The sequence below is a fragment of the Oncorhynchus mykiss genome, chromosome 20, assembly GCF_013265735.2.
Source record: "Oncorhynchus mykiss isolate Arlee chromosome 20, USDA_OmykA_1.1, whole genome shotgun sequence".
NCBI classification, from domain to species: Eukaryota; Metazoa; Chordata; class Actinopteri; order Salmoniformes; family Salmonidae; genus Oncorhynchus; species Oncorhynchus mykiss.
In genome coordinates, this window is record NC_048584.1 from 8,705,406 (window position 1) to 8,724,975 (window position 19,570).

At 41.3% G+C, this 19,570-nt stretch overlaps 1 protein-coding gene across 3 annotated transcripts in view; it reads right to left on the minus strand.

Moving 5' to 3' along the window:
* Window positions 1-13,802: 13,802 nt before the first annotated feature.
* LOC110498925 (urotensin-2 receptor) overlaps window positions 13,803-19,570 on the minus strand; it is a 75,384-nt gene continuing 69,616 nt past the window's right edge. For all 3 annotated transcript variants that reach the window (XM_021575649.2, XM_021575647.2, XM_021575645.2), the window contains one exon: window positions 13,803-17,355. Coding sequence is in view for 1 of the 3 variants with exons in the window: in XM_021575647.2 (XP_021431322.1) it covers window positions 17,290-17,355 (66 nt within the window). In the remaining 2 variants the exon portion in view is untranslated. The remainder of the gene's footprint in view (window positions 17,356-19,570) is intronic.

The window sequence follows — 19,570 nt, forward strand, 5'->3', positions numbered from 1 at the left end:
TGAAACTGTGACTATAAGGGCACAAGGCAAGACCCAAATGCCGACACAGGAGGCAGATATTAGAGCTCCGATGTTTATTATAACAAAGGGAGTAGACAAAGGCAGGTCGGGACAGGTGAGAGTTCATAAACAAGGTCAGAGTCCAAACAGTGCCAGACGATAGGTTGTCTTGAGGTCAGGCCAGGCAAGGGTCAGAGACCAGATCCGAGACCAAAAACGGTACAAGGGGATAGACAGGCTGGTAGTCAGAACAGGCAGAGTGGTCAGGCAGGCGGGTTCGGAGTCAGGACAGGCAAGGGTCGAAACCAGGAGGACTAGAAACAAACAGAGACTTGGAAAAATAGGAGCAAGGAAAAACGCTGGTTGACTTGGAAAACAAGACAAACTAGCACAGAGAGACAGGAAACACAGGGATATATACACCGGGGATAATAAGCGACACCTAGAGGGGGTGGAGACAACCACAAGGGCAAGTGAATCAGATCAGGGTGTGACAGTGACAGTGAAAAATACTGTAATACTGTATTTCATCAACAACATAATTTGCATGACATTTTCTATAATTGGCAGTCAGAAACATACCTGACCTTTCGTAGCTTAATTTTCCATGAATTATTCAGTTATAGTACCTAATGACCACATACGTTATTCTGCCCTAATCAATGGTAGATGTTAAAACAATGTATCTGTGAAGTGAGTATATTTGGGTCTCATTGAGTAAGATGTGTTCTGCCCTGGCATGTGCTTGAGTAGAAAGATTGTTCCTCGCTCTATAAATCTCCCAACCAGTTGACATTTAAGAAAGACCAAAGACTTCTCGGGAGATTCGTACAGCTTATCTTTGAAAGAAATCTGCTACAAGGTGTAAGGCACCAAGAGTCAGTTGGGGAAAAAATTATGCCCATTTCTCAAAGTAATGGATCAGGATCCTAATGTTGGTGGCCATTAAGTACACTGTCAGTGACATTTTGCCAGTAAACTACATATGAAAGTTCACCAATCTAGCTTGTGATGTTGTTGGCCAATGTTTCCATCCAAAACCATTTGTTGGCATGATGACATAAGTGTAATGGTATTCAGCACATGACCCGGACCTATAAGCATTTGATTAGCAGGTTAGAATCAAAAGTCACGATTGTGTGTGTGTGTGTTATCCAGACAACAATGTGATAATAGATTCAACATTTAGAGTGTGCTCATGGATAATGCAAAGCTGTAATCGGTGCTTAGACCTAACCTGCTTTTCCTCACAAGCACCTAATCACTCACAGGGCGGGATACATCCTGCCCCATGTCACATTCAATAGGAATCTAACACAGATGAGAGTTTAAGCAAATTTAATGTAACTGAGCCAATTGGCTTTTACCATTGCTGCTCTCTGTCGAATGGCTACTCTCATTCTGCAGTTTGGACATTTCAGATTATAAGACAAGAGGATAGAGTTGGTTCACGGTTTGAGCTAGTCCATTAGAGTAAGCCATTCAGCAAAAGCAATTCAGAGTGTGCCGGTTGCCAAGCTTTGTAAAACAAGGGAATTAAGCAAAGAAATCAACCAGAACTTTTCAAACACACCTGCTACCTAGCTCGTGTTCTAACACAGAATAAGAATGTGTAACATTGGTTTTTAAATTATGTTGTAAAGAGTTTGGATAGAAGGAAGCACAGTCCGCCCTCTTTACTGACCTACTTTTGTCACTGTTGACCACTCGTCCCTGTTGACCACTCGTTACTAAGTTTGTCAAAAATAGGCATGGATCAGGCATCATGTGACTGTTTTAAAGACACCTGAAGGACAGGACACGGTGTGTATTTTCTGATGGTGTTAAGTCTGGTTTCCAAAGATAATAGGAAGGGTGTCCCGCAAGGGTTAATTTGTGACGCAAGGGTCGATGTCGCTTGTCACTACTTCACAGAAGATGCATTTGAATGTTAAAAAAAATGTCAATCAAAATGTTAAATTTCATGTGCCTTATTATAAAGCATGTATGCCATCTGTAAATACAAATTAAATTATTAAATTACGAGCCTAGTTGGTTTAGCCATGGAAAAAAAACAGGAATTTTCCCGCTAGCCATGATTGGCTGAGATAATGGATGGGCTGGATATGCCGAGAGATGAGTTTGGAATCGTCTGCCACGTAGCACGCTTCTGTTTATAACATGAGCTGCTCAGTATGTGTAGGTAATCCTCACTAATACAACTTGTTCTCAACTAGCCTACCTGGTTAAATAAAGGTGAAAAAAAAAGTCTGTAAACAATTGCTGGAAAAATGACTTCTGTCATGCACAAAGTAGATGTCGTAACCGACTTCCCAAAACTCTAGTTTGTTAACAAGAAATGTGTGGAGTGGTTGAAAAATGAGTTTTAATGACTTAATGTACATATTTGCAGAAATCCATTTAGATGTATTTTGTGGCTTTTGGCAAATGTTTTCAAATGATCGAAGGTCGCGCAGGAGAACTGCTGCAAGCCTGTGTGAAAAGAGGTTTTATTTTCTGCAGTGTCCATTAATTGTCAAAATGCCATTTTCCCACTCTATATTTCTATAGAATTTTCTCAAATGCCTCATTCCCAAACATTCTATGAATTTATGAAAACATGAAAATGACCATATCTAAGTACTCGCAAAAAAGTTTGTCAAATTCTTCCTGGGAGTGTATATGAACAGGTTTTCATGTTGCTAAAACGCTGCCTGTTACTGTTTAAATTAAAAACATGAAACATTAAAAGACAGAGAGAGCAAGTGAGAGAGAGACAGAGAGGAAAATGGAGGTAAAGAAAGTTAGAAAGGGTAGAGTAATTGTGCCTTACCTTGAAATCCTATTCCAGTTAAGAGCTGTTACTTCTCCACATTCTATATTCCACATTCTTCATTTCACAGTGTGTTTTCTGTCTATGTAAAGGACACAAATTGCTCCAGCAGGAGTTATCTAAGGCCTCTATAATTTATTCAGGTTCGAACGGCGATAACAGCATAATCAGGTAATTCAACAATACGGCCACCATCACTTTCTTAGAATTTTGGCTGATAAATCTCCCTCAACGCTGTATGATAACGAGGTAAATATACCACGAAACCAGTAAGCTACAAACAATGACCTTGCCTGTTTTTCCTCCTATAAATTCTCCCAATTTTTGCTATATTTTTTTAAACCCCAACGCTGCGCGCTGATAATATTTTAGAGTGGCAGGGGAATTGGCACTCTTCTGCCGCAGCAAATTACCTCTGATGGCTGCTCTGCCGCGACTGGCGGGATTGAAAAACCAGGACCTTTTTAAATTGAACGCTGGCATTGGGTATGGAAAGGTAAATAGAGAAGGAAGAGTCAGAAAGTACAGTTCGGGTAAAGTAGCCAAACCTCAAGCCCTCCTTCACACCCATCCCGAATCCCAACAGAACAGACCAGGCAGGAGATGGTGAGTTCATAATTGGGGGACACATTCAGCAGACGTCCCTGACACATTAGGATAAAGGAATAGTTGTTTAGGAATGATCATTCTTTTTGGAACGGGGCTGTGTGAGTGTGGACTGACTGTGAGTCGACACACACCTGGAGAATCACTCAGCATCCATTATTGTCTCTGACCCAGAGCCAGGAAGCACCTACACTTGAGTGTGTGTGTGTGTGTGTGTGTGTGTGTGTGTGTGTGTGTGTGTGCGTGCGTGCGTGTGTGGACCTAGAAGCACACCTACAGGACTGGAGCACAGCGCAGGAATAAAGATACACGGTCTGCTGGTCTTTTATGACTTTATTACGGCAAGATGATGTCCAGTTTATGAACTCCAATCATATAAAAGAGCTTAGTCAGGATGGAGAGGAGTTTACAGGGTCTGTGCTCTTGGGAATACACAATGGCATCATTTCTGTTTTAGTGGCAGATGTTAAGTGTATGCCAGGGTGGTCATATGTCTCTTCTAAAAGTTTTGGCAAAAAAAGGAAACTTTAAACTTTAATTTCACTTTATGATTTTGATTCCAGTTTATGAATGAGGTTAGAGAAGTCTATATGGGCTATTAGCATTGGACTCCTCTTCTTACTACATTGGACCTGCGAGTCACTCGACAGTCGCAGATAGCACCATACCAGCTCTTCTAAATGCCACAGTAAGTACTTTAGAACGAGGCCACTGCCAAGAGGCCCTACTTATGGTGTTAAATGTCCCTAAACCTCTGCCAAAAGAGAAGAACAATTTCTTCTGCTTTTTTCCTGACCAATTTAAGACTGTTGGAGCATGAGTCTGCTGATTTAAAGCCGACAGGCAAACATTCACTGTTTGTCTTTGTACCTAGCTGCAAATTTATTCTGATACACCTCTCATCCATCTTGTGAGTCTGTCCGACGTTGTTTTATTTGTTGTCATTGGACTACTTGTGTTAAAAAGGCCATGAAGAGGAACGACAATTCCCTCTGTTTTCGTTGTTGCACACATCTGTAGCCAAGGTAACAGAATACCCCTCGGAACCCCTGGAATGAGAATTAGAGGGTTCATTCATAGAACCTTCTAGAATGACTGAACGGTCTACGCTCAGTGCCTGGAGAAGTACAGACATTATGAATAAGGACAGTTATCCAGACTATATTATGTTTGGGCAGTCTTTCGTGTGAGTTTGTGTGTATGTGTGTGTGTGTGGCTGTGTGTGTGTCTATCTTCTCTTCTGGTTAAGTCATCTCTGTCCCGGCTCTAGGCCAAATTATCAGGCTGTGTGAGCTGCATGTTGTTATGTGTATTCAGACTACTATTCAGCCAAATGGACACATATCCTCTCCAACAGACAAAACAATAATAATTTAGGGGTCGATTCAGACTTAGGACATTTACGCCTTTTCCGACGCACTTCTCAGTATTTGGTATTCAGACTTACCTTATTCAGTTGTCTAATGCACTCTGCAGGTGTGGCTACCTTGCGCGCTCTGAATAAATGTCATTCAACCACTGAAAACCGTGGAATTTTAATTCAATAGGGTTTTCAGTACATTTATCTTAAGTCATCCCTTTTAAAAGGGTGTACCTTTTAGTTAGAATTTAGTCAAAACTCAGTAGAATATATCGACAGAACGGGTTCAGAATGTTAGGGATCAATGAAAGAAAGCAAACTAAATTATGCATATTCGTCTCCGTTTCAGCATCAATTGGTAGATTTAAAAATACTCAGATCTTATTGTTTATTTAGGTTTAGGAAAGTATTTCTGAATCATAAAATGCAGGATTGGAGAGCCTTTACGTATGAAAGGAAGAGAACTGCGGTTTGATTAATTCTGAAAATTGCCACATTCAGTTCTTCGACAAATGGTAATGTTGGAAGATTAGTGTGCATAGAATTATAGTAGGGAGAATAGTGTACAATAGTAGGCCATACCCTCATCTTTTGCCTGCAATAACAATGGAAATGTAAAATGACAAGGCCAAATATTGCGCCATGCATTCAAACTGTTAAGACTTGGTCTGAGCTCCGCTCCATAATGTTTTAATTAGCTTACATGTCTTATTTTTTTTATATTATCAACAGCTACTAATGATCCTCAGTAACAACAACGGCTGTGACAGGATTTACAGAGGAAGCAAACTAAAAAAAGTAATTAAATGGAATGATAATGTAGGATATACCAACTGAAGGGAACTAACAGTAAATTGGTAGTTGAATATGTGTGTTTTTTAAACCTACTGTCGGCCGATACTGATAGTGGCTAATAATTAACATGATAGAAATAGGAAACAGAGACGGTTGTGGTAGCCTGTAATTAAGACATCTGAGAATTTAATAGAAATGCTGCATATTTGCACTGCATTTCATAAAATGAACTGTGAAAGTTGATATGTTCATATGCTTCCTTTTATTGCCATATGACATACTGTATGTGCTCATGTTTTACTAGGCAGTTAGTCTGTTTTGTCTGTCAGTGAGATAAATAAATAATTAAACAATCATCAGCCTCTAAATAATAATTCTGGAAAACAAAGTCATCCTCTGTCAAGTTAAATATTGGAGCAAGGATCTAAGATATAACATAACACAGTAAAATTCAATTTGGCCGCTGTGTGGATGTTGCTCTTCAGTCCCCTTAATAAGAGTCAGTCCCCTTGATTCCTCCTGGCTACCCCAACCCCGGCCAACAGATCCGCACCACCCGCAGCTACTTGCCCAAGCCTCCCAGCTTCTCCTTCACCCAAATCCAGATAGCAGATGTTCTGAAAGAGCTGCAAAACCTGGACTCGTACAAATCAGCTGGGCTGGACAATCTAGACCCTCTCTAAAATGATCCACCGCCATTGTTGCAACCCCTATTATCAGTCTGTTCAAACTCTTTTTCGTATCGTCCGAGATCCCTAAAGATTGGAAAGCTGCCGCGGTCATCCCCCTCTTCAAAGGGGGTGACACTAGACCCAAACTGTTACAGAGCTATATCCATCCTGCCCTGCCTTTCTAAAGTCTTCGGAAGAAAAGTTAATAAACAGATCACTGACCATTTCGAATCCCACCGTACCTTCTCCGCTGTGCATTCCGGTTTCTGAGCTGGTCATGGATGTACCTCAGCCACGCTCAAGGTACTAAACGATGTCATAACCGCCATCGATAAAAAACAGTACTCTGCAGCCATCTTCATCGACCTGGCGAATGCTTTCGACTCTGTCAATCACCACATTCTTATCGGCAGACTCAACAGCCTTGGTTTCTCAAATGACTGCCTAGCCTGGTTCACCAACTACTTCTCAGACAGAGTTCAGTGTGTCAAATCGGAGGGCCTGTTGTCCGGACCTCTGGCAGTTGCTATGGGGGTGCCACAGGGTTCAATTCTCGGGCCGACTCCTTTCTCTGTATATGTCAACAATGCTCTTGCTGCGGATGATTCCCTGATCCACCTCTACACAGACGGCACCATTCTGTACATCTGACCGTTCTTTGGACACTGTTAACAAACCTCCAAAAGAGCTTCAATACCATACAAGTCTCCTTCCTTGACGTTCAACTGCTATTAAATGCTAGTAAAACTAAATGCATGCTTTTCAAAAGATCACTGCCAGCCCGACTAGCATCTCTACTCTGGACGGTTCTGACTTAGAATATGTGGACAACTACACATACCTAGGTGTCTGGCTAGACTGTAAACTCTCCTTCCAGACTCATATTAAACATGTCTAATCCAAAAGTAAATCTAGAATCAGCTTCCTATTTTGCAACAAAGCATCCTTCACTCACGCCGCCAAACATACCCTCGTAAAACTGACTATCCTACCGATCCTGGACTTCGGCGATGTCATTTACAAAATAGCCTCCAACACTCTACTCAGCAAATTATATGCAGTCTATCACAGTGCCATCCGTTTTGTTACCAAAGCCCCATATACCACCCACCGCTGCGACCTGTATGCTCTCGTCAGCTGGCCCTCGCTACATATTCGTCGCCAGACCCACTGGCTCCAGGTCATTTATAAGTCTTTGCTATGTAAAGCTCCGCCTTATCTCAGCTCACTGGTCATGATAACAACACCCACCCGTAGCAAGCGCTCCAGCAGGTATATCTCACTGGTCATCCCCAAGGCCAACACCTCATTTGGCCGCCTTTCCTTACAGTTCTCTGCTGCCAATGCCTGGAACGAATTGCAAAAATCGCTGAAGTTGGAGACTTATATCTCCCTCACTAACTTTAAACATCAGCTATCTGAGCAGCTAACCGATTGCTGCAGCTGTACACAGCCCATCTGAAAATAGCCCATCCAATCTACCTACCTTATCCCCATATTGTTGTATTTTCTTTTTTGTTCTTTTGCACACCAGTATTTCTACTTGTACATCATCATCTGCACATCTATCACTTATGTTAATTTGCTAAATTGTAATTTCTTTACTACTATGGCCTATTTATTGCCTTACCTCCTCACGCCATTTGCTCACACTGTATATATACTTTTTTATTGTGTTATTGACTGTATGTTTGTTTATTCCATGTGTAACTCTGTTGTTGTTCGTGTCGCACTGCCTTGCTTTATCTTGGCCAGGTCGCAGTTGTAAATGAGAACTTGTTCTCAACTGGCCTACCTGGTTACAGTGCCTTGCGAAAGTATTCGGCCCCCTTGAACTTTGCAACCTTTTGCCACATTTCAGGCTTCAAACATAAAGATATAAAACTGTATTTTTTTATGAAGAATCAACAACAAGTGGGACACAATCATGAAGTGGAACGACATTTATTGGATATTTCAAACTTTTTTAACAAATCAAAAACTGAAAAATTGGGCGTGCAAAATTATTCAGCCCCCTTAAGTTAATACTTTGTAGTGCCACCTTTTGCTGCGATTACAGCTGTAAGTCGCTTGGGGTATGTCTCTATCAGTTTTGCACATCGAGAGACTGACATTTTTTCCCATTCCTCCTTGCAAAACAGCTCAAGCTCAGTGAGGTTGGATGGAGAGCATTTGTGAACAGCAGTTTTCAGTTCTTTCCACAGATTCTCGATTGGATTCAGGTCTGGACTTTGACTTGGCCATTCTAACACCTGGATATGTTTATTTTTGAACCATTCCATTGTAGATTTTGCTTTATGTTTTGGATCATTGTCTTGTTGGAAGACAAATCTCCGTCCCAGTCTCAGGTCTTTTGCAGACTCCATCAGGTTTTCTTCCAGAATGGTCCTGTATTTGGCTCCATCCATCTTCCCATCAATTTTAACCATCTTCCCTGTCCCTGCTGAAGAAAAGCAGGCCCAAACCATGATGCTGCCACCACCATGTTTGACAGTGGGGATGGTGTGTTCAGCTGTGTTGCTTTTACGCCAAACATAACGTTTTGCATTGTTGCCAAAAAGTTCAATTTTGGTTTCATCTGACCAGAGCACCTTCTTCCACATGTTTGGTGTGTCTCCCAGGTGGCTTGTGGCAAACTTTAAACAACACTTTTTATGGATATCTTTAAGAAATGGCTTTCTTCTTGCCACTCTTCCATAAAGGCCAGATTTGTGCAATATTGTAGTCCTATGGACAGAGTCTCCCACCTCAGCTGTAGATCTCTGCAGTTCATCCAGAGTGATCATGGGCCTCTTGGCTGCATCTCTGATCAGTCTTCTCCTTGTATGAGCTGAAAGTTTAGAGGGACGGCCAGGGCTTGGTAGATTTGCAGTGGTCTGATACTCCTTCCATTTCAATATTATCGCTTGCACAGTGCTCCTTGGGATGTTTAAAGCTTTGGAAATCTTTTTGTATCCAAATCCGGCTTTAAACTTCTTCACAACAGTATCTCGGACCTGCCTGGTGTGTTCCTTGTTCTTCATGATGCTCTCTGCGCTTTTAACAGACCTCTGAGACTATCACAGTGCAGGTGCATTTATACAGAGACTTGATTACACACAGGTGGATTGTATTTATCATCATTAGTCATTTAGGTCAACATTGGATCATTCAGAGATCCTCACTGAACTTCTGGAGAGAGTTTGCTGCACTGAAAATAAAGGGGCTGAATAATTTTGCACGCCCAAAATTTCAGTTTTTGATTTGTTAAAAAAGTTTGAAATATCCAATAAATGTCGTTCCACTTCATGATTGTGTCCCACTTGTTGTTGATTCTTCACAAAAAAATACAGTTTTATATCTTTATGTTTGAAGCCTGAAATGTGGCAAAAGGTCGCAAAGTTCAAGGGGGCCGAATATTTTCGCAAGGCACTGTAAATAAAGGTGAAAGAAAAATAAAGAAAGAAAGTTGTTCTCGGATGGGGCCACAGTGTCTCCTGACCCCTCCCGTCTCAGCCTCCAGTATTTATGCTGCAGTAGTTTATGTGTCGGGGGGCTAGGGTCAGTTTGTTATATCTGGAGTACTTCTCCTGTCCTATTCGGTGTCCTGTGTGTATCTAAGTGTGTGTTCTCTAATTCTCTCCTTCTCTCTTTCTTTCTCTCACGGAGGACCTGAGCCCTAGGACCATGCCCCAGGACTACCTGACATGATGACTCCTTGCTGTCCCCAGTCCACCTGGCCGTGCTGCTGCTCCAGTTTCAACTGTTCTGCCTTATTATTATTCGACCATGTTGGTCATTTATGAACATTTGAACATCTTGGCCATATTCTGTTATAATCTCCACCCGGCACAGCCAGAAGAGGACTGGCCACCCCACATATACTCTCTCTAATTCTCTCTTTCTTTCTCTCTCTCGGAGGACCTGAGCCCTAGGACCATGCCCCAGGACTACCTGACATGATGACTCCTTGCTGTCCCCAGTCCACCTGACCGTGCTGCTGCTCCAGTTTCAACTGTTCTGCCTTATTATTATTCGACCATGCTGGTCATTTATGAACATTTGAACATCTTGGCCATGTTCTGTTATAATCTCCACCCGGCACAGCCAGAAGAGGACTGGCCACCCCACATATACTCTCTCTAATTCTCTCTTTCTTTCTCTCTCTCGGAGGACCTGAGCCCTAGGACCATGCCCCAGGACTACCTGACATGATGACTCCTTGCTGTCCCCAGTCCACCTGACCGTGCTGCTGCTCCAGTTTCAACTGTTCTGCCTTATTATTATTCGACCATGCTGGTCATTTATGAACATTTGAACATCTTGGCCATGTTCTGTTATAATCTCCACCCGGCACAGCCAGAAGAGGACTGGCCACCCCACATAGCCTGGTTCCTCTCTAGGTTTCTTTCTAGGTTTTGGCCTTTCTAGGGAGTTTTTCCTAGCCACCGTACTTCTACACCTGCATTGCTTGCTGTTTGGGGTTTTAGGCTGGGTTTCTGTACAGCACTTTGAGATATCAGCTGATGTACGAAGGGCTATATAAATACATTTGATTTGATTTTGATTTTGATTTGATTTGAAAGAAAGATAGACTCTTAAATAATTTTTCAGACCCCTAACAAAGCCCTGGGCTTCTATTGGTCTCTTATCTGGTCTTAAAGTGCTGAAGTTACTAATGTCCTGTGGAGACAGAGATAGACAGCCAGAGAGAGTGTGAGTACTGCTACTGAAGCGGAACCATTATCTCTGATGGGAAGACTGGCGCTACTGCTTGGGTTTAAGAGCTGTCACTAGTGCTACTGACAAAAGCTTGAAACGTACAGCTCTTATCCAGGGTGACTTACGTAAGTGCATACATTGTGACTCGTTTCAGGATACTAAGTGTATGCCGCGGGTCACTACTTCACAGGAGCGCCATTTGAACATAAACTTGTTTTTTTAAACAGAATGTGTTTTTTGACATAAATGCCTTGTGGAACATGTGAACATTTTAATGTGCCTTTAAACTCTCTCGCCAACAGCCAGTGAAGGTGCAGGGCGCCAAATTCAAAACAACAAAAATCTCATAATTACAATTCCTCAAGCATACAAGTATTTTACACCATTTTAAAGATAAAAATCTTGTTAATCCAGCCACAGTGTCTGATTTCAAAAAGGCTTTACAGCGAAAGCACCACAAACGATTGTTAGATCACCACCAAGTCACAGAAAAACACAGCCATTTTTCCAGCCAAAGAGAGTCACAAAAAGCACAAATAGAGATAAAATGAATCACTAACCTTTGATGATCTTCATCAGATGACACTCATAGGACTTCATGTTACACAATACATGTATGATTTGTTCGGTCAGGTGCATATTTATATAAAAAACAATCTCATTTTACATTGGCGCATTACGTTCAGTAGTTCTAAAACATGCAGTGATTTTGCAGAGAGCCACATCAATTTACAGAAATACTCATCATAAATGTTGATGAAAATACAAGTGTTATACATAGAATTAGAGATATACTTCTCCTTAATGCAACCGCTGTGTCAGATTTCAAAAAAACTATACGGGAAAAAGCAAACCATGCAATAATCTGAGTACAGCGCTCAGACAACAAAGCAGCCAAAAAAATATCCGCCATATTGTGTAGTCAACATTAGTCAGAAATAGCATTATAAATATTCCCTTACCTTTGATGATCTTCATCAGAATGCCCAGGAATCCCAGTTCCACACTAAATGTTTGATTTGTTCGATAAAGTTCATAATTTATGTCCAAATAGCTTCTTTTGTTAGGGCGTTTGGTAAACAAATCCAAACACGCTTGCAGGTCCAGCCGAACATCGGACGAAAAGTTCAAAACGTTATATTACAGGTCGAAGAAACTTGTCAAACTAAGTATAGAATCAATCTTTATGATGTTTTAATCATAAATCTTCAATAATGTTCCAACCGGAGAATTCCTATGTCTGTAAAAAAGCAATGGAACGAGAGTTAACTCTCTCGTGACCACATGTCACGAGCCTGTGAGACTCTGCCAGACACCTGGCTCAATCCCCTCTCATTCAGCACCCCTTCATAGTAGAAGCCTCAAACAAAGTTCTAAAGACTGTTGACATCTAGTGGAAGCCTTAGGATGTGCAATATGACCCCATTTACACTGTATATTGGAATGGCAAAGAGTTAAAAAACTACAAACATCAGATTTCCCACTTCCTGGTGGATTTTTCTCAGTTTTTCACCTGCCATATGAGTTCTGCTATACTCACAGACATCATTCAAGCAGTTTTAGAAACTTCAGAGGGTTTTCTATCCAATACTGCTATTAGCATCTGGGACAGAGTAGCAGGCAGTTTACTTTGGGAACCTTATTCCTCCAAGCTACTCAATACTGCCCCCTGTCACCAAGAAGTTAATAACAAACTTGTATGCCATCTGTAAATACGAATAAAATGGTTAAATTATGAGCCTAGTTGGTTTAGCCAAAGAAAAGGTCAGCAACCTTTCCTCTAGCCATGATTGGCTGAGATAAAGAGTGGGCTGGACATGCCGAGAGATGAGTTCAAATTGGTCTGCCATGTAGCACGCTTCTGTCTATTTGAGCTGGTCAGTATGTCTAGGTAATCCAGTCTAACGTGTCTTTTTTTTAAATATATCGCGTAGTACAACTGCATAAGCGTTGTTCTCCACTTTCTGGAGGACCGAGTTTTGAAATCAGTGGAATTAGAGTATGATAGCTAAGGACACCGGTCTCCAGATTACATCTTCAAACTAAGGGCAGCCATAGCATCCAACAGGAGACGCATCCATCCATGAATGATTTATCTGGGAAAGATAGTCTAGCTAGCTCCATTTTCAGAAATTACACGTTTCTAATTTTGACAGAAAGTCATTTTCATTTCAAGTTAAAGTGTACTGTTAGCTAGCTAGCTAGCTGGCTCGCTAGCTAACATTACATGTATTATCTTATTCTTATCTCAGAGCCATTTGCTTTGCTAGTCATAGCCTAATGATAGCTGGCTAACATTGAACCTGGTTGGTTAGCTACCTGCAGATTATTGCAGGGTAGTAACATTATGAGTTGGGATTATGGTTCTTTCTTTTACCTAGCTACATGTCTTATCAAAATACTCCACTATGCAAGTAACCATTTCAATAGAATGTCACTGCGACAACTGTTGATAGATGTTGCTGGTATATTCGCTCTGGCTATCTACTCCAATTTTAGACCACCCTCGTCTGAGTGTGCCATTTACGAATGCTCAACACCTGTTGAACATGGCCGGTGTCAGTAAACGTTGGCAAAAAAGTGTAAATTGTTGCCAGCAGCACAGTTGCAGTCACCAATGCTTTGGATAACATAAAAACAGCCTAACCAGTTCTGTTAGAGGGAGTAAAATGGTCAGTGAGCTGATCTCTCATTTACCATCTTTTCGGTTTAGTGATCAAAATCTTTCAACTTTGAAAATGTATATTTGTTATATAATTATGATTATATAACTCCAGGTTAATTACTCTGACTAACGACCCTTTAAATCTCTGCTTGGCCCATTTGAACCCGAAATACAAAAGGAGGAAAACTCGGAGGAGTTAAACAGAGTTATTTTTAATAAGTGCTCATATTGTAGATGGACACAGCGCAGCGCTGGCGGTTGTCTTAAGTAAAGTATGGCAGGAACTGAGGCAACACGTTTACACCAGCAAAGCAAACGGACTAAATCCAACAATAGGAACAAGAAAACAATCCGAATTTGATCAGGGTGTGTGTGTGTGTTTGTGGCCCTGGTTCTGGTTCTGTCCCGGACCCAAAACTAAGCTGTTTACATTTCCACTCTTCAAAATGGGGAGCGACTCAAAAGTGAATATCCCATCTTCGAGCATTTGCCACCACAAAAGAGGTGTGTGTGTGTGTGTGTGTGTGTGTACGTTTGTGTGTGTGTGTGTGTGTGTACGTTTGTGTGTGTGTTTGGGTGTGTGTGTGTGTGTGTGTGTGTGTGTGTGTGTGTGTGTACGTTTGTGTGTGTGTTTGGGTGTGATCAAGGGAGCAAATCGGAGCCAAAGAGCGCAATATAGCTACTTTGTTTGTGTTAGCCAGAAGGAAATATAGAAAACATCTTGGTTCCCAATATGACAAAAACATTAAAAGAAAAGCTTTCTTTTTTTACAACCAAATCAAGATTTTTGATGTGAATGGCATGTTTAAGAAGGGTGCAGTCACCTTTTTTTTTGTGATTTCACTTGTTTTTTTTTTTATCAAATCAAATCAAATAGTACATGGACACACCCGGCCTGCACACCTGCATACTGGAAATGGCTCGAGTCGCACAAACTTTTTTGTGATTTCACTTTCAGTTTTTGAGAAACTTACCCAAAACCGGGAATCAAAAAACATTAACAAAGGCATTTTATTTTATTTTATATCCTTTTAGAAACAGCAAAACTCTCAGCATAGTGATGCAGGTCTTTAAATGTGGCATACATAAAAGTGTGTCATTCCGAAATGTATCCGCAAAAGTTCGGAATGACACAATTTCATGTGTACAACATCAAAAACAAGTGAAATCATAAAAAAGGTGTCTGGAACATTCTATAACCTGCCATTTCCATCAGAAATAGAGATTTGGTTGTAAAAAAAAAAAAGGCAACTTCTCCTTTTAACATGTTAAGCAGTAGACTGGAGCAGGGTCTGCTAGAGTCGTTATCAGTCTCCAGGCACAGATGTCTGCCCTGTGAAAAGCCAAGTGCATCTCCCTGGAAGTGTGTGTTAGAGCTCTGCTACCCCACCTGAGCCCGATGGGTCCTGACATTCCACATCATGTTAGGGATGGGTAGGGCCTGTTTTGTCGCCAATAACTAAGGTACAGGTGGGGCACGGGTATCACTACATTGATCACCTGCTCTGCTGCGCGGTGTGGTCATATCTTACTAAGATCATAACATGATGTCAGAAGTGCTTTCACAGAAAATAATCATGTTTCTTGAGTTTTGTTCGTTGTTTAGATTGACAAAAAGTAGCTAGCAGACAGCTAACTGCTCTCTAATGTCTGGTAATTGAGCAGAGCAGGCCAAGCAAAAGGTTTCTCTTAGATAATACAGCCAAAAAAGAAAAATTGTCTATATCATAAGAATTCATGAAAACAAAAATTTGTTTTTTGGTCTTAATTTAAGGTTAGTAGTGTGGTTACCGTTAGAGTTAAGTGTTTGGGTTAGGTTTAAAATAAGATTTAAGAAAATAAATGGTGAAAAATAGGCTGGTTTATGACTTTGTGGCTGTGGAGACGTTGCTATGGAAGTACATGCACGCAGAGTGAGCTGTGCGCAGGGAGTGGGTGACACAGAGTGGAGTAGCTAATGGATTTACGTAATAATGGAGGAAGTTATTTCTGCCTTACATTTGGCAGAAGCGATTAGGCCTGTGCAGGGCTCGTGTGTGTGTGTGTGTGTGTGTGTGTGTGTGTGTGTGTGTGTACGTACAAGTGCCATGGGTAAATATGATTGTGTCTGCCTGACATGCAAATGAGTTTGGATAGTTGCGTAAACAATAGCATTTTTGCAAAGACATTACAATTACAACATCAACAACAACCGCGACGACTGAGAAATGTACAGCGTCCATATATTTCATTTGACAACAAATGTATCTTGTTCGGTGAATGTCTTTTTAGAGCAGAATTCTACCCTTGTCTTGATTTGAAACAAATGACTTCTGTAACACTTGGCCTGATAGCTTTTGTAATCAGATACGGTATATTCATAAAGCACATGTCAAACCTCGATCTGCCACAGTTGAAGCCCTTTCACAGTCCTTAGGCTCGGACGCATCTTGTTGAATTGTTCATTCACTGACATTATATTAGAATGGTCCGTTTCAGTCTCCTGGTGTGATTGGCGTGGGTCTTTGAAGAAGAGAGTATCGTGTTAACCAAACGGTTGAAGCCTTATAGTAAAGAGTCTCTTTTCTTTGTTTGTTCATTAATAACTTGTTTGCTCCCTCTGTATTTAGTAATTGACAACATTGTTGATTGATGAAAACTTGCGTACATGAGCCCGACCACAGTCACACACACACACACACACAACATTGCTAAAACTTTTCTGATTGAACAGAACAAAAGCAGAAAATATGTATTTCATTGTCTCCCTCAACATGGAACATGTACAACCTTGCACAGAAGAAAAACAGAATGTCATTGAAACTGAATCAACTTCGATATAGAATATTGTCCTCGTTTTGTTCTATGAATAACTGAATTTGGAATGAACAAAAAATCATGTCAACTCAAAAGAGCAGAAAATCCCAACACTACACAGAAATGGACTTAAACACTAACTATGTGACAGATTTAACAGGGTTTCTGATGGAGCGCCGCAAGGGATCAATGGAAAGTGAGAATGTCTGACACTTCCCAAAATGTCTGTCTGAAACAGTCATCCACAGGAAGTCGGTGCGTGACACACACAACCTAAACAGGATGCTGAGAACTTAGTGTGTTTTATAAACAAGCGTAAAGAAACAAGGGACAATATTCAAATCAGATCAGCAGTAACCCGTGGTGAACTACAAACACATAACTTATCATTGCTTTTGTTTAAGCGGTGTAACTGGTTTGGACCTGTCAAATCCACAAGCGACTCCCAGCGATATAATTATCACAGGGAGTAGAAATCCTGTGCAGCTGTTTTACAAGTTCAAACACTGGAATGTGTGATGTAATCTACACCTTGATTAGGCTGATTAAAACTTATTATTTTGTTTAATGATTTTCAATTAGTGTCATTATTTCTATATGGCCTACACTTTTTTTGTTCTGAATTGAATCTTGGCCAAGAGCTGCCAGCACTATGGTTCCTGTGTGTGTTGAAGTCACTGCCGTCGCTCAGGGGAGGCTGGTTTGGAGGGTAAATTAAGATTGTTATCTCTTTACATTAGTCCAAGAAGCATCCAGATTCATCTTGCCTCTTCCGATAAAAGAACGAGTGAGGTCTGCTGAGTGCACTGCACTTTCTTCCTTCCCTCCTTATCCCCCTCCTTCACCGCATCGTCTTCCTCTTTCTAGTTCCATGATGACGAGTTTAAGCAGTAGGATCTGCTATGTCCACTCCTTTCTCTTTCTCCTTTTCCTCCTGTCCCCTCTGAACCTGGGAGTGAAACAGAGGACAAAGGACCATTAATACAGTGGCTGTAAATCTGAGTGGCAAAACAGGTCACTCCAGAGCTTCTAGAGAAATGCCAAAGCGTAGAGGTGGCACAGCAAACCTTGTTCATCTCCCTGTACACAAACTCAACCCCCCCCCTGCCATATGTATTCTCTAGTTGTTCCTAACAGCTTTGTTAACACACAGAACTGGATAGTGGTTATCTGGCATGGGGTGTGTTTGGAGGTGATGGACACAGCCTATGTGTGGAGGATCAGACCTTCTGTTAGCCTGCCCAGATGGAGGTGCACACACAAACACACACACAGAGGGTTTAATCTCAGACAAAATAATGTTAACATGGGCAGGAGGGCAAAGCTGACACACTAACAATGCCCAGATGACCTAAGGGTAGATGGATGGTGATTAATTATAGTTACTATGCCCTTGCAGAGTTTTACTACCGTAGTGCACTTGACTTTTAAATACTTTAAAAGGTTCCCATTACCATGAAGAACTTACAGATTGTTCTTCAAACAGTCACTATTTACAGGATTTCTTTTTACTTCTGAGTCAATGGAATATCATGAGCACTGCTGCACAGAGGAGAAGACGAGGTCATTATGGCAAGAGAAATATACACGTTTACAGTGTGTGTGTGTGTGTGTGTGTGTGTCTGTGCATGTTTGTGTACATGTGCAGTACTCCTGTTTAACAAGTGTCCGGACAAAACTGTTTCCACATGCACATGAGTTTACAGGAGTTCCTAACTGGAACAACTAACACCACCCAGTCCCCTAAATGAGAGACTTTCCCCTATCGTTACAGAAGAAACACACAAACACACAGAGAGAGCGAGAGCTTAGCATGGGTTTTACAGAGGGCCTTGTAAAGAGTCTTATTTTCCACACGGTTTGTGCCGTCGCTGTTGGCATGAGAAGTGCTGAGAGGAGCTCTCTATAAAATGTATGCTCTCACTGTGGCTGTATCTCACTAATACACATCAGCCAAGCAGGCTGCGTTTACACAGGCATTCCAAATCTGATCCTTTGCCAAATTTTTGGCTGATGGTCAAAAGACACATTTGTGGAAAATGATCAGAATTAGGCTACCTGTGTAAACGCAGCCTCTGACACACCTTACTTTACTAATCAATGGCTTGAAGATCAGTTGATTCGTTGAATCAGGTGTGATTGTGCTGGAATGGAACTAATTCTACACACCCGTGAGACAAAGAGAGGACATCACTTTTGACTCTTTAGAGAAAGATTGGAAATGGAAGCTAGAATAGATTGAGCTGTCAATTGCTATATTATTGGCGGAGAGTTCCACTTTCTTTTCCCATCTGTCCCTCTCGCTACCATGGTATAATCAGAGCGAATGAGGATCAGAGAGGTGGCATTCACACCCCCAACTCCCCCTGCCATACGGCGGCACTACCCATCCCTGCTGCTCACAGATTACCTGCACCGTCTTCATTGTCATTCTAATAATCACTGTCTCTATTCTGATACAATGTCGTCTCTCTCCTATAACAGCATTCCCTGTTTATTCTAATCTGAGCTACCCATTCCATTAGAGTCTAGAGCAGTTTTTGTGTTGCGATCCACCAAGAGCTTTCAGAGTTTCCCTTTGACCTGAAAAAACATAAACAGTGTTTGTGGTTATCATTTCTTTCCATGACCCATGAAAGAATCCCTCACAACTCACACTGTACCAGGGAGTCCCGATCATCCCACACACAGTAGCTTCATATCAGCTGTAAGAAGGGCTAGGCTTTCACTGGACCTCAACAGCTGGGCAGAAACACCAAGGGGTCGCTAAATGTAATTTCTGCAAGCCATGACACCCACCACCTCAGATTGTTCTGAAATAATTTTGGTAGTTATAAACATATAAGATTAGCACATTATTTTGTGTAAAATATCATTTTATATCTGAGAAATTAAGCTAATTGATTGCACCCAAATTGGCCATTCCAATGTATGGCATTCATAGTATTCAACAAATATAGTACCTAACATCCGATTTGGACCAAACTTTTTTCTAACAATGAGTGAGACATGAGGAATCCAAAGAAATTGTTAAAAGACACCCACGGACCCCCCACGCCAAACCCAACTCACACTGTACCAGGGAGTCCCAATCTCAGTAGCTTCATATCTGTTGTAAGGGCTAGTCTTTCTCTAGATCGCAACAGCTGGGCATAAGCACCAAT